Source organism: Hydra vulgaris, chromosome 09 (assembly GCF_038396675.1).
Source record: "Hydra vulgaris chromosome 09, alternate assembly HydraT2T_AEP".
NCBI classification, from domain to species: domain Eukaryota; kingdom Metazoa; phylum Cnidaria; class Hydrozoa; order Anthoathecata; family Hydridae; genus Hydra; species Hydra vulgaris.
In genome coordinates this window covers 59,276,221-59,300,973 of record NC_088928.1, presented here as the reverse complement: position 1 = coordinate 59,300,973, position 24,753 = coordinate 59,276,221, and the positions used below count along the sequence as shown (strand labels likewise).

The window sequence follows — 24,753 nt, the reverse complement described above, 5'->3', positions numbered from 1 at the left end:
TTTTCATGAGTTCTTTTTTACTCTATTTATCATTTACACTTGCAAAACCAAGCACGTTGCTAGGCATTATTGCAAAATTTTTCTATTCTTTTGTTCAGGAATGTTTCATTTTCAATACTTTGAAACCAGCCGTCTGTATTTAAAAATTTTTTTTTATAAATATCAGGGGTAGCAACACATTTTTTCAAATGATTGAGTTTATTACTAACTCTATAAGAAGAGTCTTTAATTTTTTTACTAAACCTTTAGTGTTCACAAAATCATTAAGTGCCACACACTGGTAAAATTTTCCATCCTTTTCAGTCACTTTGGCAATAAGTTTTTTTATTTCAGCTTTAAGTAACATTTTAACATTTTAACTTGCTTTTTTATTGCTTACACAAGAAATTTTTAAAATTTTTGATTTCAAAATTCACTTGTGACTATTTTATAGTGTTATGAACTCTGTGAGATGTTCCATTTTGAACATTCGAAAGTAAAAAAAAAAGTCACATATAACATATACACTGCGACCATTTTCTATAGACGCACGTAGAATTTGGCGAATTTACAGTGTTACAGTGGTAATAAAATTGTTCTAACTTTTGAATAAGTGTATGTAAAAAAACAATGATCCATTATGCATCTGATTATTAATTGTCTTGATTGTATTAAAATAATTAAATTTTTAATATTCACGTGGCAATTTTCTATAGACGCACTAAAGTTTTTACAAGTTTTGTCGCAAATTTCTTATATTCTGTAGTACTTTTTATCTTGTCGAAATTAAGTTGAACTTAACCAAATACCGAAGGGAAAGGTCCTTACCGATATTGAAAAAGGTCAAATATTGGCTTATCATCAAGAAAAAGTTTCAAATCTAGAAATTGCTAGAAGATTGAAGAGATCGGATCACGTTATCCGTAATTTCTTAAAAAATCCAACAGATTATGCAACAATCAAGAGGAAACCAAAGAAATCTAGGGTTTCAGACCATGAAAAACGCAGAATTGTTCGACTCGCATCAAATTCATCAAGAAGTTTGAAAACAATTAAGTCAGGTTTGGGTTTAAATGTTTGCAAGGAGACGATTAGAAAAGTTCTTAAAGACATCCCACACATAGTACGATCAAAAATGAATAAAGCACCAAATTTAAAGCTCGTTTACAAACAGAAACGGATGGAATTCGCCCATGAAAACATGACACGCGTTTGGGAACAAGTAAGAAATTTTAGATTAAATTCTCATGAATACTTAAGATGTCTAAATAGCTGAATATTTTTGTTTTCAATACCAGGTGATTTTTTCGGACGAGAAAAAGTTTAATCTTGATGGGCCTGATGGTTTTAGTGGCTACTGGCGTGATTTGAGGAAAGAACCCAAATATTTTTCGACAAGGAATTTCGGTGGTGGATCTTTGATGGTTTGGCTTGGGTTTTGTGCAACAGGAAAGTTAAATTTAGCATTTACATCTTGCAAAATGAAAAGTTCTGAATACATTTATGTGCTAAAATTATGTTTGATTCCATTTAAAAACAAGTATCGACGCAAAAAGTTTGTTTTTCAACAAGACAACGCCAGCATTCACACTAGTAACGAGACTAAAGCTTGGTTTGAAGCTAAAAAAATTGAGCAAATGTGATGGCCTGCTCGCAGTCCAGATTTGAATCCTGTTGAAAACATCTGGAGAATCATTATAAGACGTATCTATGCTGACCAGAAGCAGTATAACTCTGTGGCAGAGCTAAAAGTAGCGGTATCAGAATGCTGGGAGGATATGGAGCTAAAAGTGCTGGAAAATTTGGTGGAAAGTATGCCAAAACGAATTTATCAAGTAATTGAGCGAAAAGGAGGTCCAATCGAGTACTAAAAATGTGATAAAAACATTTTTTTGGATAGTTTTGTTAAAAAATGTGTACTGCGTCTATAGAAAATAGTAAGCTATCTTTTGAACTTAATTCATTTATGATTGACCTCTTTTCAAATTTGATATTATTTTTGATAATTTTCGTTATTTTTTGATACTTTATTTATAATTTAATGAAATACACTATAAAAATAAAGTTAAGTACGTTTTTAAGACATGATCCACATGCGTCTATAGAAAATGGCCGCAGTGTACTTCAGATTGCAGCCATTTAAAATATGAATTTAAAAATATGTTGTTGACATTTTTAAAGTAACGGCACTAAAATTTAATGTTTTAGTGCAGTTACTATTCCATCAACACTCTCAATTTCAAGCCAATCATTAGCATTATATTTTAAAAGCATAGAATTTTTTCATCTCCAGCTGTTTTTAATTGCAACTTTCTTTTGTAAAGTTTTACTTTTTTCCTTGCAGATGGTTCAAATACTGATTTCTTATTAGTAGAAATAACTGTCTGTCATTTTTTACCTATATTTTATGATTATGATGGTTATATATTTTATGATTAGTAACATATTTTATGTAACTGTAATACTTAAACTAAAAAAAGTGTTTCGACGTTTAATGATCTCAAACTTTTGAGATCATTATAAAATTTAATTTTCATTTAACACTGCGTTTCATCAAAAAAGACTCATCAGAAGCGAATCACATGTATATATATATATATCATATCATATTATATATATATATATATATATATATATATATATATATATATATATATATATATCATATCATATCATATCATATATATATATATATATATATATATATATATATATATATATATATATATATATATATATATATATAGTATAAAAATAGTTATGTTGCTTTATTTGTTTTAAGGGAGCTTCAGCATTAATTGAAATGATTGAGTTTTATCGTACTACCTGTAAATTAAATATTGCATGTAATCCTAAAATTGGTGTTAGAGGATGGCAAGCATTATGTCGAATGCTAAGAAAGACACCTTGTTTAACATATTTAGATGCTAGAAGGACATTATTGACAGATGTAACAATGGCATGTTTTGGTAGGTGTTTAAAAGCTGATCCCTACCTTAAAGTATTGCATTTAGAAGGAGTTTTTTTGTCAGGAAGATCCCTTCTTATTCTTAGTAAGTTGGTTATATACTTATTTTTTTTTTCTAATTGGAGTAAATTACATGAGTAATAAATATTAGGCATGACTTATCTCTTGTCTACATAATAGTTTTCCTGAGCGCAAATTAACAAGAAAGTTTTATGTGGGGAATAATAAATTTAGTTGTTTATATTCTTCTTGTTGTAAAAAATTTTCTTTAAACATTTAGATTAAACTGACTCATACCATGAATGTGATCGCACATCTAGATTAACCACACATTTAATGTTTTATTTTTGTAACTTTACCATGGCTTTTTGTATGTATTTGTCATCACTCTGCTTGTTTTTAAAATGCCCTGAACAACTAAACTTAAGAGATAATTTAAAAAAACACTGAAAAAAAATGAAAATGTAAATGAAAATAAATATGAACAAATATATCCATAAAAATAATATATACATTTTTAAATTTAAAAGCATTTCACTTAATGTAATCATTATTTGCATGAGCCTACAAATAATAAGTCTACAGAAACATTTGTACACAAAATAGGTTTAAGTATAATAAACTTTTAGTTGTCAACATGCTTAACACTCCGGAAGCAACTACCTTCTTAAACTTGTGGTGCTACTGTTAGATCTGTAAATAGTGCGAGTATAGATCCTATTCATGGATTTTTTTTTAATGTTCAATTCACTTAATAGGCAAAAAAATATCAAAGTTTAAATTTTTTAAATAATAAGTTTCAAAGTAATTATATTTTGGATTAAATATCTTTGAAAAATTTATATAAATTAATTTAATTTGATTTATTATTGCTCTGTTCTTTAAGAACACTGAGCACTCTATTTGTAAAATACACTAACATAATTTACATATATATATATATATATATATATATATATATATATATATATATATATATATATATATATATATATATATTAGGGTGCTTCTTTTTAATAAGAAAATAAAAACATAAAAATAATATATATAATATAATTTTTTTTGTTCTTATCGCAATTTATTCTGGTGTAATGCCGTTGTACATAAAATATAGGAATACATTAATTCGATAACAGCAAAAAAAAATGTCCTTTTGAATATTTCAGGCCCCTGAAATATTCAAAAGGACATTTTTTTTTTTTTAAGTTGTCTTTATGCTGTGGCACATATTAAATACTATGTTTTTACATTTAAAGTTTTAAATAATGATGCTTAGTTGTAGCACATTTTTATTTTAAATTTGTGTAACAGAAGTTAAAGCTACATGTATTTACTAAAGTTCTTTTTCATTAAGTTTTTGTTCGCAAAATGAATTATGTCATTAAGCATTATTTTGTCACGTTGGTTCGATATGGTTCTAACTGAAACTATTATTGTCTTTTTATTTGTTTATGTATTCTAATTTTGATTGACATATAAATCCAAATAAATAAATAAAAATAAGAATTATATAAATATTTTTATTTAGACGTTACATCAACATACACCCCTCTCCCTTCTAAACTAATGTAGCACTTTTTACATTAAAACATTTTAAAATATTTAAATGTAAATACTTTGCAGGATTTTAAAAATTCAACCTTATGAAAATAAGGCATTACGCATAAACATAAGAAGTGTCAGTAAAAACTTTGACAAACCAATTCAAATGACTCAATTAAGTATTAATAAAGTCGTAATACTAAAATTATTTTTTAAAGTTGCAGCTGGCCTTGCGGAAAAACTTTTTTAATTTGATAACTTTCATGAATATTATGTAAAATCACTCAGGTGATTTTTAAAATTTTAAAGTTTTCTTTGTTAATTGTTTTTAATGGATGAGTTCAATACTTATGCAATTTTTTTGTTATGTAACTCTAACTCTTAATGATAGATATAAAAAACAAAAATAATAGAAAAAAAACAGTTTATTTTCTTTAGCCAGTCACCACTGATAAATTTTTAGATATTTTTTAAATTATAGAATTCTTTTTTATTTTAAGTATAGAATTCTCAACATCTTGTGAATGTTTCTAATACAAACCGTTTTACTGATTCGCAGAAAAAGTTAATGCAATTTTTTTACCTTGTTTTCTGTGTAACATAAGTTAAGTGGCATTTTTAGTTATAAGTTCGCCCTCATTTGCCAAACTCAAAACTTTTAAGCTTATTTTATTCATTAGACAGCATACAAAATAGAATACAATACAGAATAGCTAAAAGTTTGATTAAATGTTTAAATAGGCAAATATTTGATAGAGTTGTTACGTGTGTAACGTAAGTTAAAAATGGAATTGCCCATATATATATATATATATACATTATTTTTATGTTTTTATTTTCTCATTCATAATTATAAAAATAAATTATTAATAAGAAAAATAATATGACAAATTAGTTTAGTTTTTTCAGCGTATTTTTAAACGTACCATTTTTTATATATGCAAAAAAAAATCATGGCCAAGTTATCAACAAAAAAGTATATACGAGGTCATTCAAGGCATGCGACCGCACGGGTCTCCTGAGAAGGCCTGACTTTATAACCTAACAAAACTGCAAAATAAAAATGCTGTCCAAAGTTACTATAGCTTTCTCATTTTTGGAATTTGATGTTGTTGCCTGCAACAAATTAGATGCTTTACACAAAAAATGACAGTAAAACTTCTTTTTGTGTGTACCTTAAGTTATTAATACTAATATATGTATATATATACACACAGCCTTTGGAATTAGGGTTGGCATTTGGCAATGCTGACCCAAAAGGTTGGCAATCTTTTCCCAACCTTGTTTCAATGTTGTCATGGTGAAACCATGGTGTTATAAATTTCATGCCTAAATTACTCTTTTATTCATGGTATGTATCCATTTTTTGAATAATTTTTCAGGTTAGTAATTAAATATTTTTTATATAGCAACTGCCATGAAGTACAATCACATATTGGAAGAATTATATATTGGTGACAATGATTTGACTTCAAGCGATGGTCCTCCACTTGGTGCAATGCTCACTTATAATACTACTTTACAGCTGTTAGATATTCGAAATAATCCGATTAAAGTAATTTATTTATTTTATTATAAAACACTTGATTTATAAGTGATGCTATTAACGCTCTCTTTTAAAATTCTAATTTTTGCTTGTTCCTGGTATTCTTGCATTTTCATTGTAAAAGTTTTATGGTGTGTTTTAAGTTTGTTATTATTGTTTCTTTTAAATATTTAGAATACAAATAAAAGAAATAAATTAAAATATCCCCCTTTTGTAGATTTTTAATCACATTATTCCAAAACAGAAGTTAATTTTTATATAAAGTTTCAGGTTTGTTGTTATTTTTAGTTCTTTAGTTTGAGCATTTGTACTGTTCCAGTTTTTTTTAAAACTGATTAGTTCATTTTCTGAATCAGAAGTTTTGCTGCTATGGTATAGCTTCCAGAAATTGACTATGAGGCTCAACTCAGTTACAGATGTCTGCATGCAATTAGCAACAATAGGTGTTGAATTTGTTTTGAAAGTATCTTATCATCTTTTTATATTTGCTGAAGTTGTAAAACAAAAATAAATAACTTTATTATCTATTCTAAAAAATTCTATTAAATTATAATAGACAACTTTTGTATAGTAGACTTTCTGAGAATGTCAAGTATTTCTTTTTTTAAATCAATCTTTATTAAAACTTCAGTTGTTTTTTTTTAAATGCTTTTCTTGCATAATTTAATTTTCCCATTAAAATGTCATTCTTTAATTCTTTTTCAGTCTCTAAGAAACTATGCAATAAAAATCTCTTGGAAACTATAGAATAGTTAAAAATCTCTTGAAAACTATACAATAGTTAAAAAGCTCTTGGAAACTATACAATAGTTAAAAAGCTCTTGGAAAATATACAATAGTTAACAAGCTTTCAGAAACTATGCAATATTTTTTATGAAACATTTCTTTTTTTGAATCTGCGCTTTAAAAAAAGAAATGTTTCAAGAAGGTGAATTGATTATCGCTATTATACTTTTGATTTTTGTATTATTTTAATTTCTTTGTAACCAATGTTTTTTTTTTACAACCTTCTGATGGTAATTTCATTTTTTTTTTTCTTTGTCTTGCTTTTTACTTTATTTTTTTTTATGTTCTTTAAAATTTCATTGTTATTAAAGTTACATTTCTGAACACTTTCTAGCAAATATTTTTTAAAGATTTTATTATTTTTTGTTTTATCTTTTATTACTTTCATGGTTTCTCAATTTATTTCAGCCATATCTTAATTTAAACAATTTCTGTGCTGTGTTAACGCCAAATATCTATTGTTGACATTACAAAACACATGAATAATACTCTTTATACTAAAATGAGCCCAAAATCTGTTGAAATAAAAAAAATAAAAATTTAACATTCTCCAGTAAAAAATCTGTAGTGCACATATGCAGTATTATCCAATGCTAGTTACGTGGTTTTGCACAATCCCCACACAGTGGGCCAAACAGTGGAGATTGCTCAAAAATCAATGTTACTAAAATAAATTTAAGTTGTTATTTAAAGCCAAATAAATTTCCAGTTCATTGAAAAAAAAATTAGTTCAAAAGCATGATTTGTTTAGAAAATATACAAGTTTGAATAACGTAAATTTGTTGCAAAAGATATATAATAGGTATAAATGATACATTAAAGTCATTTTTTGCATTATATAAGAGAAAATGTCACAATATAAGTGGTAATTGTATGTAAAAACAATCAGTTTATGGAAATGTGAGTTTTAACTTCATAGGTTATAGCACAAAATTTATTTACATGTTATACCTAATGGGACAACTAAAATTTAGCAAAATTTTAGTGTTTTTTAACTAATTTTTTATCAGAAAAAATAAAATATCTCAAAAAGTGCTAAGTTGGCACTATTAAACCCATATATTTTTAAACTCCTATAACAAAGGGGAGAAAGATGCTTTTTAACTAAATTGTGCCAACTTAGAACTTTTAAACAAAAATGAAATTCGCTTCCAACAAGGCTGCAAGCAACTACTAATTAAAGTTGGAAGTTACTGGAAGAGAAAGGATGAAGATAACAATTGACAGACGACTTAAAGGATTGCAAGTTATATGAATCAGGAAAGCAAGATGAAGGAAGTGAATTCCAAAGAACTGATGTTTGAGGAAAAAAACTAGATGAATAAGCGTTTTTGGAGTACTTAGAAACAGAAAAAGGATGAGACTTAATTGAATGACGAGTAACACAAAAATGAATTTTAGTAGATGGCACAAGAGAGCTAGCTCTTTAGAGCAGTGCCCATTATACAATTTGTAAAAAAGAGAAAGAGAAGCAACATTACGACAATGTGATAATGGTTGGAGGTTGGCTGCAAGAGCAGGTTCAACTATGTTTACAATGCGTTTTTGCACCTTGTCTAAAAGAGAAAGGGCATCATTAGAAGATCCACCCCAGATATGGCGACAGTATTCCATACAAGGTCGAATTTGAGATTTATAGAGATAGAAAATAGAATTCGAAGTAAGAAAGTGTCGAGCTCGATAAAGAGATGCAACCTTAGCAGATGCTAATTTTGCAACTGATTTGATATATGGTTTCCAAGAAAAATTGGAAGTAAGATTTAATCCTAGAAGATGAAGATTAGATGACTCATCGAGTACATCACCGTTCATAAATATAGGAAGATCTAACTTATTGCGTTAACAATTGGCTGAAAAAAATTGAGTTTTATCTGTATTGAAGTTCACCAGCCACTGTGAGCCCCATGCTGTAGCAGAAGTGAGATCTTTTTTAAGCTTAAATGTCCCCTCCAAGAAATCAGAGAGTGTTGGCTTCTTATCATGACAAGATTAAATGGTAGTATCATCAGCAAACAATGCCACCTTAGATGTGAGAATATCTGAAAGATCGTTAATGTAAATTAAAAAGAGTATAGGGCCAAGGATAGAACCTTGAGGAACCTCTAAAGTTACGGAATAAAAAGAAGAGTGCTGTCCATCGAAGACAACTTTTATACTACAATGTTGCCAGATACACCATAAGAAGAAAGCTTATGGAGAAGACCAGCATGCCAAACTTTATCAAACGCTTTTGAAATGCCAAGAGCAATGGTCTTAATCTCTCCACCTTTATCTAAGGCACAATAAAACTTATCAGTTATTACTGTTAGCAAATCAGCTGTAGAACAAGAAGATCAAAATCCATATTGATGGTCAGAAAGCAAGTTATTAGATTCAAGATTAGAAATTAAGTGTTAGTTAATTAAAGATTTAAAACCTTGCCTATGATAGGAAGAAGACTAATGGGACAGTAGTTAGATGAATTAAATCGCTCTCCAGAATTTTTGAAGATGGGGATAACAGATGCCGCTTTCTAGCAGGCTGGAAAACAAGACTGATAAGCACTTGTTGAATAGTTTTGAGAGTATAGACGACAGCTCCGGAGAACACTTCTGCAAGACAATAACAGGTATGTTGTCTGGACCACAAGCTGTAGAAGAGTTTAAGCAGGAAATCACTTTAGATACAGAAGCTGGAGTGATACAAATGTCAAGCAATGGATCAACCTGTTTGTTGGCAATATCAGGTAGAACGCAACTAGTGGAATCCAGAGATGGTATTGATGTAATGTTTTTAGCAAACAATTCAGCTTTGTCTTTAGGTGAGGTGACAAAGTCTGAACCATACAAGAGAGTTGGAATTAAAGATTTGCCCTTATTATTAATACTATTAAAGATTCTCCAGGAGTCACGAGAGCCTAATTTTTGAGATGAGATACGAGATTTCATGACCTGAGAATAGCGGGCTTTAGCGTCAGACAAAACCTTTTTACAATGGTTTCTAGCAGTAATAAACAGATGTCTGTTTTTCTGGAGAATTGTTTTGCTGATAGATATGGAAGTAACGGTTTCGATTGGCAATCGCAGCAGCACAGTGTGAGGAAAACCATGGAGGAGAGTGAGGTTTGACCTGGGATCATCGAGAGGGAACAAAAGTTTCCATGCCAGCCTGAATCTATGAAGTTATGTAAGAAGCACATTTATCGACAGGGATTTAAAAGGGCCATCACGAAGAAAATCATGGAAAGAATCCCATTCGGCTTTAAGGTAGTTGTAAAAGGTACGATAATAGGGGGATTCAGGTGATGAAGAAGAATGAGATATTAGTTTTAGAGAGATCAAACTGTGGAGAAACTGAGCGCTGACTAGGATCAGAAACAAGACAAGTCAAGTAGAGATGGTAAATGATTAGGGTTGTCAGGAAAGCGAGTTGGAAAGTTGACTATTTGAGTTAGGGATTGAGAAAGGGAAAAGTTACAGAATCACTGACAGAATTACTTTAAGGCCTGCAGAATCACTTTAATGCCTGCAGAATCATTGAAATTTACACATAAAAACCTTTCCAAAAAGTCTTTAATCAACCCCAAAACACTTTTTGTTCAAAAATTATGAACCAATGTCTATGAAAACAGCTGTTTGGTCCACTGTACCCCGATAATATGTTATGTTCAAGTTGCAAATACTACGCTATTTGTAAATATTTATTGGAAATTGTTTAAAGTAATTTAAATATTTAGTAACTATATTTTAGTAGGTATTAAATGTTTAAAATACTTTTAAATATAAATATAATTTCAAATAATAATAACTAATTTTAAATCAATATTTACAAATAGTGTTGTATTTGCAAAATTAAAAAAAATAGTAATTACGCTTATTAAATGCTTTTATATTTTGTTCAAATAGTTGTTGTCTATATAAAAAAAAAGTTATTCACATACTGAAAAAAATATTTGCATAAATTATTATTAATTAATTATTAATTATTATATTTGCATAATTATTTGTTTAATAAATGTAATTACTATTATTTTTATTTTTATTTCTAAATATTAGTAAATCTGTTCATTAACTTTAATAAAGGTTAATAAATTTAACAGTGCTTTAAGGCGCCTTTTAAATAAAAAAGATAGTTACAGTAAACTTAATGATTAAAAAATGCCGATTGGTACAGGTCAATACCGATGCATTTGTCGATGCATCGGCATTGGCCATAAATTCAATTTTGTACACTTTTCTTTTTTACTTATAGATAAAATATTGTTTATTTTCATATATAATGTTAACAGTCAATTTTAATGCTTACTTATTTGCATAAGTTTGCTTAATTTTAATGCTTACTTATTTGCAAAAGTTTGCTTAATTTTAATGCTTGCTTATTTGCTAAAATTTGCTTAATGCTTAGTTGCTTTGCACAACCAAAATCAAAATAATTAAACTATTTTGATATAGATAAAAATAAGTGTTCAAAGCAATTTGTAAACTTTTAAAAATAAAAATATCAAGAAGAGAAATATCTTGCAGAAAATTATTTTTTACATTTTACATTACATTTACATTTGTTGATTTTAAACTTATCTCTTTGTATAGTTTTGTTGATTTTAAACTTATCTCTTTGTATAGTTTTGTTGATTTTAAACTTATCTCTTTGAATAGTTTTGTTGATTTTAAACTTATCTCTTTGAATAGTTTTGTTGATTTTAAACTTATCTCTTTGAATAGTTTTGTTGATTTTAAACTTATCTCTTTGAATAGTTTTGTTGATTTTAAACTTATCTCTTTGAATAGTTTTGTTGATTTTAAACTTATCTCTTTGAATAGTTTTGTTGATTTTAAACTTATCTCTTTGAATAGTTTTGTTGATTTTAAACTTATCTCTTTGAATAGTTTTGTTGATTTTAAACTTATCTCTTTGAGTAGTTTTGTTGATTTTAAACTTATCTCTTTGAATAGTTTGGATCCATAAGTCATATAATTGCTTTCTTATATTATAAAAGTACACTAAATCCACTCCTGATAAAAAGTAGTTCAAAAAATATTTAAAGGTTAAGTGGTTGCAGAAATGCCTATATAATAACTTAGGCTCATTCATGCATTTTCGTTTATGGAATAATTATTTTTTGCATACAATATAGAAACACAAAAATAAAAAAAAAAGGTTTTTAAAAACAATCGTCATTGGTTGATGGTTACCAAGACCAATCGGCATGCCGATGCATTGGTATACGCCTAATTTTAATACATTGTGTTATTGATTTTTTTGTTTAAAATTTGAAAGCTCTAAGGAATAAAATGCGCTTGAATAAGTTATCAAGTCTGTAGGTTGTGGCATATATTATGAAGACTATTTAGCCGATTACAAAATAAAGAAGGCAAGCTTCAACTAAAACAAAAAAGTTTTTCTTGGTCTCGCAATTATTCTTTTATCTTAATCAAAAAAATTTAGCCCAAATATTTTTTTTTTATCTCTTTAATATGAACACAACATGTCTTGGCGGTTAGGGATCCCTTTAAAGTTGAAAAGAATATGTTTTTTGTTTTTTTAACATTAAATAAAGTAGCAAGCTACAGATTAAAAGTTCATTTATTCAAAAATTAAATTTGCGCAATTACTATATTGTTATTAAGAAATTTTTACTTCTGTTCATTTATTATTAAAAAGTTAACTCTTAATTGCCAACAAGTAAAAAGTTTACTCTGAATGAAGATTTTAAAATTGTTCAAATCATTTAATCAAAAAAATTGTTCAATCATTCAAAAAAACAAGTTTTTCAACCAACCATTTCGACCATCCTGTTGTCTTTAAATATAGTCTTGTAATAAGTTTAAATTCATTTTTCAAATCTAAAGTTCAGTTAGCTAAAATAACCAAAAAATTATTTTCTACGGCATTTACTGAGACTGAAACTTTTTTTTGTATTTTTAATAAATAAAGCGAAAGAGAAACAACAAGTAATAAACATTGCTCCCATATTGTGCCAGCAGTATCAAAACTAGTCGGGGTTTGTCCCTGAGCTAGCTGATCATGTTGCAGGCCTAGTATGTCTTTTAGTAATTTTCCAACCCAGTAAAAGACACCAAACTGGGGTAGGTTATATCTCACATCTATAATACCCTCAATAATATTCTGTCTATATAACATTCCACTTGGCATAATGTCAATCTGGGGATATCAAAATTGTTTCAACAAGCAGCTTTAATTACAACTGATACAAATATAGTTGTCTTATTTTTAATTTCTTATTATCAGACAATTTCAGCAGTTGCAGAAGTGATTTTCTCCCATTGCATAATTCTTTTGGGAAGTTAAGAGTAACAATTTCTGATTGTTTATCCATTAGAGTTTTATAGTTCAAATCCCATCTTAAAGAAACTTCAAACCAACATCTGCTTCAGCAATAGCAGTATTATTTTCACTATTCTGTTCTTTGTTTTTAATTTGCTTGTAATCCTGATCATTCTGTCTACCTTCTATTTTCTGATTTTATCTTGTTTTAAAGAGTAAAATTTAAATACCTTGTCTCTAGGGGCTTTGAGGGGGCTCTAAAATATTGATTAAAATGTGGTAAACAATTTTTTTACATTGTCAAAAAGTTGACTTAAGAATGGGAAAACATGAAATCTGAGAATATAGTTTTTTTTTTAAATACCATTGTGGACAGCATATGTATGTATGTACAGTGGCGAGCAAAATAATAGGTGTGAATAATAAATTTCACTTAAATTGACATTTTACAGTATATTTTATAAAGTGACATCTAGGAACTGATTGCTACACAAACTATGCTTATTTTATTATAACAGAGAGCAGTATATTTCCAATTTCTTACAAATTTATGAGGGGAATACCCTATTTATATATTTAACCTACAAATTTGGTGGAGCAAAATAATAGGTGTGTGTTTATTTTAACCTGTTTGCTGTAGGATTAAAAACATTTTATTATTTTTATTTGTTGTTGATATAAAGGTAAGGTCAATATTATATAAACTTATATAAAATAACATATCATATTTGTATTGAATTAGAATTAGATATAAAATGGAATGAGGAAAACATTGCACAGCGATAGAAAGAAAACTTATTAGAAATTTAAGAAAACAAGGAAAAACTTACAAGGAAATTTCAGTTTCGATGGGATGTTCTCAAAATAAAGTTACAAATGCCTTAAAACCAGAAAAATCATGTGAGAATAGAGGAAGACCACGCAAAACGTGTCAGCGTACGGATGATCACATTACAATTATTTCAAAAAAAGAGCCATTCAAGCCAGCAACAAAAATTTTAAATGAAATTAATGAAAATATTAGTGTTTGGACAGTTAGAAGAAGGCTTTTAGAAAGTAAGTTGCCAGCTCGAACTCCAAGGAAAGTACCACTACTTTGTAGAAAGAACATTATGAAAAGAAAAATTTTTGCAAAAAATCATATTGCTTGGCGGGGACCAGATATGACCAAAAAATGGCATAATATTTTGTGGAGTGATGAAACTAAGATTAATTTATTTAATTCTGATGGAAAACAGTATGTAAGAAGACCATCAAAGCAAGAACTTTCACCTCGCTTCACTGCGAAAACAGTGAAACACGGTGGAGGAAATATAATGGTGTGTGGTTGCTTTTCCTGGTACGGTGAGGGGCCACTTTTTTGGATCAAAGATATTATGACCCAATATACATACATAGACATACTAAATAATGTCATGTTGCCATTTGCCGAAGAAAATATGCCGATAATTTGGCATTTCCAACAGGACTGCGACCCAAAACAGAAAGAAACTGTGGATGATGCTCCAGGAGGCTTGGTACAGCATTCCTGTAGAAGTTTGCAGAAAACTAGTGGATTCAATGCCGTCAAGATGCACGGAAGTATTAAAAAATAAAGGGTATGCAACAAAATATTAATAATTTGCAACCCTATTGACTTCCATCTTCATTTTTTATTTTATACCTATTATTTTGCTCAGTGTGGAATTTTTTTTTTTTTAATTAAAATATATTATATATATTTAATAACTTAATTTTTATTAATTTCTGTTTATTAATGTAATAAAATAAAAGTTCTAATAAAAATTCAAATTTTTATTTTATTTGTTTCAAAGATATTCTCGTATTTGTTAATTTTTTGGTTCGCACCTATTATTTTGCTCGCCACTGTATATATGTATGTATAACTATTATCTTTATTATTATTGTTGTTGTTGTTGTAAACATTTGGTTGTTTTTTTTATTCAGGATATTGGTCTTGCTCATATTAGCAATGGGCTATCAGATCAAGCAGATCAACCATTTGGCGGTGGACTTTGTTCTTTAATCATTTGGAACACTGGATTAACTCATGAAGGCATGAGTTATCTTGCAGAAGGTTTGGTGAGTTGCACTAATGTAGCTTTGACAGATATATGAGGCAACTGATATTTGGGCTAAAAATATTGCTGATAAAGTTGCTTGATATTTTGTCAAGTTATATATTCTAATATTGACAGCCATAGGTTCAAGAAACCATTCATAAATTTATGAATCCATGAACGAGTCATAGATTCATGAAACCATGGTAAGCTCTTGCAATAAGGTGATCATAAATTTGATATGATTTTTTTAAACATTTTTTTAAAAAGATATTCTTAAAAAATGTGAATCAGCTAGAAACATAAAGTAAATGAATTTTTAATACCCAATATGATATAGTATTTTCTAATGGCTTTTTTTTTTTTGGATTAATCAGGAAAAAATATGCATCCGTCACATATTTATAAAATTTTTGTAGGAAACTTAGTTAATATCATATGGTATCCTTATATCAATCAGTTTGTAAGAAAATGAAGTTTTCAAAAACCTTTTGACTGAACAAATTTAAATTAACTCATTTAAATTAACAATTTTAATTAACTCATTTAAATTAACAATTTTAATTAACTCATTTAAATTAACAAATTTTAATTAACTCATTGATATTCAGGTATAATACTGAATTATCACTATTAAAGGCATTACATTAATAGAATAATACTAATTAATAATTACTAATTAATTTTTAAGACAGTAATTTTTAGGTCTGGTTTTATTTGCACTTAATTTGAAATAAAAAATTGAACTAAGAATTTAAAAAAAATGTTCAAACATAAAAAAGTTTTACGTTTGAATTTTTTTCCTTTATTAATTTAAATGAAATTATCTTTAGTGGATGGCTATGTAGTCTTAACTTATTATCCATAAATTTTTCATAGATGGTCATATACTATCATTTTAACTATAAATGCAGATAAGCTGCATGTTAAGTTTAGGCTTGCTTCAATTTTGTATTATGTAGGGTGGTAGATTTAGTGTAGTAGATTAGTTTGGTTGTATAAAAAGGCAACCTTTGAAATAATAGTTGTTTTAAAAATTATTTTTTTAAAAAGAAGGCACAAAATTGTTTTTTTTTTTTTGTTGGTCCTTTTTGAAATTTATATACATTTAATATAAATTTATATACAAAATGCTTAATACTACTTTGCATGTGAACTTTGAACAATACTTTTTGCTTTTACAGTAGAAAGTATTTTCTCACTTAAAACATTTGTAATTTTGTAATATAAACTCATTTTAACGTTTTATTTATAAATTTTATATTTAAACTTTATTATTATTGTATTTATTATTTATATTTTGTTAACTAAACAAACATGGTGAAAGAGTAAAAGTTCGATTCTTTGCAGCTTTTCTGTTGTTTTTTTAAGGGTGATAAAAATTGAACTTACTTGGGCCTGAAACTGATAATTATGTTTATGTTTTTCCAATACAATTCAGTTTTGACTAAACAAGAATTTTATTCCATGCAATTTTAGTATGTATTTAGTTAAAAATTTAAGTTTAGTACATATTTAGTTAAAAGTTTATGTTTAGTATGTGTTTAGTTAAAAATTTAAGTTCAGTATGTATTTAGTTAAAAAAGTTTAGTTTAGTACGTATTTAGTTAAAAATTTAAGCTTAGTACATATTTAGTTAAAAAGTTTAGTTACAAAATACAAAATAGTTTAATAATGATGAAAAATAAAAAAGTTTAAATATTCTGATTTAAAATTAATAAATAGTAAGTTGTTCTGTGTAACAATGAATGCAGTCTTAAGTTTAGCTATTTTTTACACATCATCCTTCTAATCTTATAACTCTGAAATACAAACATTGTCAGTTTTAAACAGTGTCAGTGGACAATAATGAATAAACAAGTGTGTACTTTTGATAGAGGGTATAGGTTTATAATTCTTATATTTTTGATAAAAAGTAAGAATTATGAAACTTATGAATATGTCATGATTAAATGATATGTTGAAAATCTATTTAATTTTAAATTCAAAATACAAAACTTTTTTTTATATCATGGTACAGTATTTTTTTTTTTTTTTTTGGTTAGAAGTTAGGGTTTTGATTTTTTTGTCTTTAAATTTTTAGATCAAAACAAGATCAATTAAAGCATTAAACCTCGGACAAAATCGGATCGGTGATTTAGGAATGCAAAAGCTCAAACATGGACTTATAAAAAATAAATCACTTAAAAAAGTTGGATTTTTAAATACTAAAATTGGGAGTGAAGGTAAGATATGGTATTTTTCTATTTTTACATATTAATTAAAATTTAACTATTATTTATCTTTATTCTTATTCAAACTTTTTTACAACTTTTTAACAATATATATTATGCATTATCTTTTTTACAACTTAAGGTGCAGTTGCATTGGCTGAGGTGTTAGCTGATAGCTTAACTTTAACTAGAATCGACCTGAGGGGTAATGAGTTGCAAGTGGCAGGTTTAATGGCATTTTCAATGGCTCTGAAAGTAAATCAATCTTTAACAAAGCTTGATTTAGATAAAGCTATAAAGAAGGAGCCGGTATTATTAATTTTTTAAGAAAAAGAAACACAAACTTGCTTTAGCAAAACATTAAATACATAATTTAAATTTTTCGTTAATTTTCAAGTTCTTTTAGTTTTCTATAGGTGAGCAGTGTTTAATGTTTCATTTTAATGGTTAGGGAATGGAGTCAGTTATTCAAACAGTATTGGTTGATATTTATAATTATTGTCATCGAAATAAACAGCTTAATACGTCTACTATTCCGTTTTCTGTTAGCCTTTCAACTTCAGAATCCAGTTGTAGTTTAGCCAATAATATTGTTGGTAAAGATATTTTTCACCCAGAGGAATTAAAACAACCTATTATTCCATTCAGTCCTGTTCAGAACAAAGAAGATAATTTTAATGAACAACAAAACAATCATACAACTACAGAAACATCTTCAGATTTATTGCAAAATAACACTGACTCTGTAATCTCAGGCTCTGTTCAGAAACCTCAAAACATCTTAAATATAACAAATCCGAATGATCAGCTGTCAAAACGTGAGTCTAGGTTTTCAGTAACAAAAATTTTAGATACTTTGGGTAATCACGCAGCAGATGTAGCAAATAAAATTGCAAATAATGTGGCAAATATTGACTTACAGTTAAAGCGAAATAATTCTAAAGAACAATTTGATGCTAAGAGTTTTGAATTACCTAATGTATATAATAGTAATACAGAACATGAAAACCAACTGTCATTTAAAAACACTCCTGACAATTGTTCTTTTGAAGTCACCTCAGACAAACTCTCCCCTGAAGTTAATACAGACAATAACTTCTCTGTAGCTATTTCAAATAATCATGCTTCTGAAGTAATTTTAGACAATAATCATTCTGAAGCCAATCATAATTCAACAAGTATTCTGCAGTTAGAAAATGATAATGAGTTTATTTACATGAAAAGTAGTGACAATGCATTTGATAGAATTGATAGTTTAAATCTATCTTCACAAGTTGATAATAGTCTTTGTTTTATTGAAATGAGAACTTCTGGTGACTTTTCTTCTTTAGAAGAACACTTAACATTAAAAACTTCAGGTGATAATTTTTTTAAAGAAGAACATATGATAAAAAAAACTTATGATGATATTTCTATAAAACAAGACTTAATTTCAAAAGGCAAAATTATGAATACCAATATACATAATGATGATACATTAATCAAGACACCTAGCATATTGTTAACAGACACAACTTTTAACGATTTAGAAAAGACAACCAAACTCCAAACAACACAAGGTTTATTAAAAACTGATTTAAAAGATTTCTGTGATGAACTTGAGGGTGATTCATTTTCAGTTACATGTAATTTAGACAGTGTATCGTCCTCCAGTACTTCTTTTTCTATCAATTTTTTCACTACAGAAATGCTTGATAACACATATAATCTTCCAGCTAAAGGTTTGTTTTAATATATTAATATAAAATAAGATTGAATTTATTTTAGTAACTTGTTATAATTATATTCCATATTGTTTGTATCATTTTCATAGGCATTTAAATTTAAACAGGAATGTTTTACCACTAAACATTCATTTTCAAAAAAACCAAAATTACTTTTAAAGTCTAGAAATTTAGTTTATTATTATTACTATTTTTCTTATTTAACATAATATCACCTTTAACATAATATCACCTTCAACATAATATCACCTTTAACATAATATCACCTTCAACATAATATCACCTTCAACATAATATCACCTTTAACATATTATCACCTTTAACATATTATCACCTTTAACATAATATCACCTTTAACATAATATCACCTTTAACATAATATCACCTTTAACATAATATCACCTTTAACATAATATAATCTTTAACATCATAGCAATGTAACTTTGGTCATTTAAAAATTAACTTCAAAAAAGAATTTAAAAAATGCAAAAAATAAACTGTAGTTTTGCTTACTTATAGCACAATTGTAGGCATACAATTTATAAAATACAAAATAATGAAAATTAAATGAGTAAATCAAGAAATTTCTGATTTTATTTTTAAAAAAATTTGGCGTTTTTTTGACTTTTTTTTACACTTAAATAAGGAAATACAATTTTTATCAAATAAAATAAATTACTCAATTAGTCAGGAAATACTGGTTCATATTTTTCAAATGAGTTCTCAAATATGTCCATAGAATCTTTATTTTCTAAAACTGTCTCACCTTGCTAGCTTTCTAATAAACTAAACAATTTAGTAGTCATTTTAAGCTTCTTAGTATTTGGACATGTTCTCAAACTTGCTATAGCCAAATCTGAAGTAATCAAATGCCTCTTTAACAAATCCTAATTTGTGTCTATTTGTAATGTTTTCCTAGTAAATTGTTCCCTATACAGCCTGTTATGTTTATTCTGAGCCTCTTGAGCCTTTTCTAAAAACTGTCTGATAGGATGAATGCATGTTTCCATAGTTTCATGAAATAAAACTTATCGAAGGCTAACAGGCATACATATTGTTGAATGTATAATTCTCAAGTTTCTCTTGCATAGATTTCAAATATTTCCAAAATGATTTTATGACATGAATTTTTTGCATTCTAGTGTAATTCCCAATGGCTTAATTAAGTCTTGCATAGATCCAGGCGTGAAGAGGTGGTAATCCAAATGAAAGACAATCTTTATTTACTTCTTTTTTTGATAATGTATTTATATTATTCATTTCAGTAGGTTATGCCCCACATAAATAGCAGCATTGTGCCGAAGAACACAATAATAGTGCACTGTGCCTCAAAGAGATCAGAAAACAGCCAAAATATTTTTCCAATGCTATTTTTATTTTAAATTTTAGACCAATGTTTCAAATTTTATTTATACCAGTTTTTCGTAACAATTTTTATTTTAAATCTTATTTATACCAATTTTTATTTTAAATTTTTTATTTTTTCCTCTATAACCTAAGTTAAACTTAAAATGGTAGGTAAGCATATAGTAGCTTGACTTTTATAGACATTAAGGACAATGGGGCAAGTTTGTGCTACTAAATTATTCAGGAAGTTATTTAAATTGCTTCTGACAATCATAAAAATGGAGGAAAAAAGAGGGAGGGTAGGCGCTTGTAGGCATTTTGAGATAATGTTTTTTATATTTCTAGAAAATGGCTTAAATTAAATAACTTTCGTGGTTTTTCATTATGAAAAAATTAAATTGTAAAATTTATAAACATTCCAATTTAATTTTGGATCGTTGCTAATAATAGATAGATTGACCTTTTTGAATCTCAAAATTATGTCTCTTTTGGTATTTTCACTCTGTAATAATAATCTGACTATGTACATAAAGTAAAAATGTTGCGAAATTCACATTTTTTTTGTTTTATACCTAAACACATATTGGTGGTGTTTAAGCACGTTAAGAAGGAAAACCGATTCATTTTTATTTAATTAATAGTAAACTACAGATATTTCAATAGTTTAGATTGATTTTTTATATCAAAAAGAATTTTTTCAAATTTTGAATTTTGGCCATTTTTTTACCTTTCTGAGTCACTGTGCAGCGCATTGCAAGCTTTTCCGTCTATCATGCAAAGTATCATTGTTAGTATTATTGCTATTTCAAGATCTGCAAGAGATTGATGGGCGAAAGCATTTCAATTTGTTGTTTTATAGCATTAACTTCTTTAGTTATTAAATTTGTTGATTCCATCTCTAAAACAAGTTAGATGGGTCGACAATACCTTCTAGATGATGTGGCAGGGTTTTTCCAAATGATGGTTTTGGTATCACATATCACAGAAAATTGATATTGAAACCATTGAAGTATTAAACAAACTTTCATTGTTTAAATTCTTCTCCATAAACCTCTGCTTATATCGCTTTTGCTTTGACTTGTCGCATACCCGCTTAATAACAATACCATATCTTTTAGCTTTATGTATATGTAATTTCTCGTTCACTTCTTGAATTTTATAAAAGCGAAAAATATGGGATCAGTAAATTCAAAACTTTTACTTATCCAAGTTGAGTAGGTGTACATGAAGCGCTGCCGATTTTTCTCAAATGTTTGATAAAAGCATTTTATTTTTAAACACTTTAAAACAGTATCAAATAATCTAATGTTAATCTCTATATAATCTATTTTTTCAATGACATCACTCGTCATTGCATTAGATATAAAATTTCTTGGGGTTTGCACTCATTTTAAAAAAAGCCATCCTTGAATTCAAAAAAGAAGTATAATTGTTGTGCAAATATGCTCAAAATGTTTATTTGGTTTTAATAACTAATGGGTATAAGGTTTATTTTCCATATTATCATGCAATAATATTCGGTAGAATTATAATTTTTATGTGTTAAAAATTACATAAAACTGGTAACATAACTTTATGATTTGATATAAAAATACTTTTTGGTTGAAATGAAAAAGTCTGTAAATGATATTTATTAAAAGCTAAAAACAATAATAAAAGAAAATTGTTGCAATCCTTAATTCAAAATATAGTAATTTAGGATGTAGTTTCAGACGTGCTATAATTATTAAAGGTGTCAAGTTATTGTCTCCAAATATGTATATATGTATGTGTGTATATATATTTATGTATATATATATGTATAGTGGCGACAAAATAAATAGCACAGGTTAATGTTTAATATGTAATGATATATTTTCTGGAGATCTGAGTTTTTGAGATCTAAATTTTTTAGCCTAATAAAATATTAGTTTTAGAAGATAACATTACTGAGTAAAAAAATAAACTTAGTTAAAAAAAATTCGATCATATAAATGATTTAGAGGTACAGAATAAGGGGGCAATTTAAATAGCACACCCTGTTAAAGAATTATCATTTTGTCCCTTTGCTATAAAAATCATAGAAGTTCTTTGTATAAATAGTTAAAAAAAACTTTATTTGAGGTAAATTAATATTTAGTGGTGTATCCTTTTGAGTCAATAACTGCTTCACAACAACGGCCCATTGACAAGATCAATTTTTGGCATTGTTCAGGCATAATGGCGTCCCATACAGCCTTTATTTCAATCCAAAATTAATCTAAATTTGTTGCAGTTGATCGATTTATGTTTCTGTCAAATTCTTTTCACAAATTTTCTTTCGGATTAAGGTCCAGTGACTGTCAGGGCCACTTCAAAACATCAATCTTGTTAGCGTTAAACCACATTTTAACACTTTTGGGCATGTGCTTTGGGTCATTTTCTTGTTGGAATTTCCAAACCTAAGATAAATTTTCCTTGGCATAAGGCAACATGGCGTTTTCTAGTATTTCTTTGTACATGTGTTGATCCATTGTCCCTTGAATTCTATGCAACGAGCCCATGCCACACCATGAAAAACTGCCCCAAACAATCATCTTGCCACCACTGTATACCTTGCATACCGATGGCTGAGTTCTTGGTTTTGGGGATAACAACCATATTGTTTTCTGTCGTATCCAAAGCAATTGAACTTAGACTCGTCGGTCTAAAGCAAATTTTTCAAAAAACATAACTCCTTGTGTATGTACTGTTTTGCAAACTTCAAACGACTGACGAGATTGCGTTTAGAGACCATTGGTTTTTTTCGGGCAACTCTTCCAAACAGCTTATTTTCGCGTGAACGACTTTTGACAGTGCTGACAGACACATTGACTAGTAAATTTTGAGCGATTTGATGTTTAATTTTTGGTGCGTCAGCAAAAGCATTTAGCTTAGCAATACGGAGAATGGCTGCGTCTTTTGTGGGGGCTGTTTTTCGTTCGCAAGACTTGCGTTTTCTGTTGCTTAATGAACCAGTATTGTTAAATAAATTAATAGTAATGATAACTTTTTTACAATAACAACCCAATCTTCGAGCTATTTCAGAGTTGTTCAATTCTTGATCTTGAAGCCTGTACTGGTCCTCAAAAGGCATCTGTCCCATGTTTTCTTTGTCCCATAGTTAAAAGAATATGATTTTTGCAAAATGAAGTACAAGTTTATCCTTAAAATACTGACTTTAGTAATTTTCTTTTGATATAATATAAGAACTTTGGTTTATTTTTAAGAAAAAGCAAATGTGTGCTATTTAAAATGACCTCAAAAATTTAAACGCGACTGCTAAAATGCTTAAAACAAGCGATTTTGATAGCTACAAAAGTCAAATGAGAAGTTCCGTTCAAAAAAGTAAGCATTGTAGATGCTATAAAAAATAATAGCAATTGCTTTAAAAACATAAAACTTGATATCAAAATGTTAAACCAACTGGTCATGAAAGTGTGCTATTTATATTGTCACCACTGTGTGTGTATGTGTGTGTGTGTGTATATATATATATATATATATATATATATATATATATATATATATATATATATATATATATATATATATATATATATATATATATATATATATATATATATATATATATATATATATATATATATATATATATATATATATATTGATATATATTGATATAGATATAAATATACATTTTATATATATATATATGTATATATTATGTCGTTTTATCGACGTCGAAATAACGCCATGTGTTTGCTATGTATTCAATATTTTGTATTTAATTTAATAGGTAATGACAACGAGAACGTAAACGAAGCGAAGGTGATCTCTGACAACGTGTTTGCTTTGCGTGAATTTAAATGTGAATCTATTAATCAGAGGTAATTTTTTTCCTGTTTTAAAATCAAATGGTTTTACGGGTTTTTATATTTAATTTTGATTTTAATTTTTAGCTTATGACGTAATCTTTTTTGAGGCAATCGAATAAATTTACCGACGGTCAAAACAAGTTCATCAGCCTATTATAGGATAAAGTTTTGCTGAAGTTTAAATAAAGGTGCGTTTTAAACAAAACGCTATTTTCTCCCTAAATTTCGTTTGCGTTTAAGCAAAAGAGTTGTTTTATCTTTTCCGCAACACTTATTTTAAAACAAATTTAGTTATTCTTTTCTTTTATCTCCATAAATTAGCGAAGAAAAAAAAGCTTGCATTATATAATCATTTGCATTAAATTCGCTATTAACTCACAGCTAATTTTTTAAGACTACTTTGTTTCATACATTTAATTCTTATATATTTCAGTGGCGTATATATAAAGTTTTGAGAGCGAACATGTATAGATGTGTTTCTTAAATTT

General features: G+C 27.7%; 1 protein-coding gene across 2 annotated transcripts in view; it reads left to right on the top strand.

Annotated features, from left to right (window-relative positions):
• LOC100213531 (protein phosphatase 1 regulatory subunit 37) overlaps positions 1-24,551 on the top strand; it is a 40,024-nt gene extending 15,473 nt beyond the window's left edge. The window contains exons 5-12 of one of the 2 annotated variants that reach the window (XM_065806195.1): positions 2,762-3,032; positions 5,899-6,044; positions 15,033-15,167; positions 17,229-17,370; positions 17,501-17,667; positions 17,810-19,079; positions 24,187-24,277; positions 24,350-24,551. In XM_065806195.1, coding sequence (XP_065662267.1) covers positions 2,762-3,032; positions 5,899-6,044; positions 15,033-15,167; positions 17,229-17,370; positions 17,501-17,667; positions 17,810-19,079; positions 24,187-24,277; positions 24,350-24,356 — 2,229 coding nt within the window. In that variant the 3' untranslated portion in view covers positions 24,357-24,551. The remainder of the gene's footprint in view (positions 1-2,761; positions 3,033-5,898; positions 6,045-15,032; positions 15,168-17,228; positions 17,371-17,500; positions 17,668-17,809; positions 19,080-24,186; positions 24,278-24,349) is intronic. The other variant, XM_065806196.1, reaches the window with a different exon arrangement.
• The last annotated feature ends 202 nt before the right edge of the window (positions 24,552-24,753 follow it).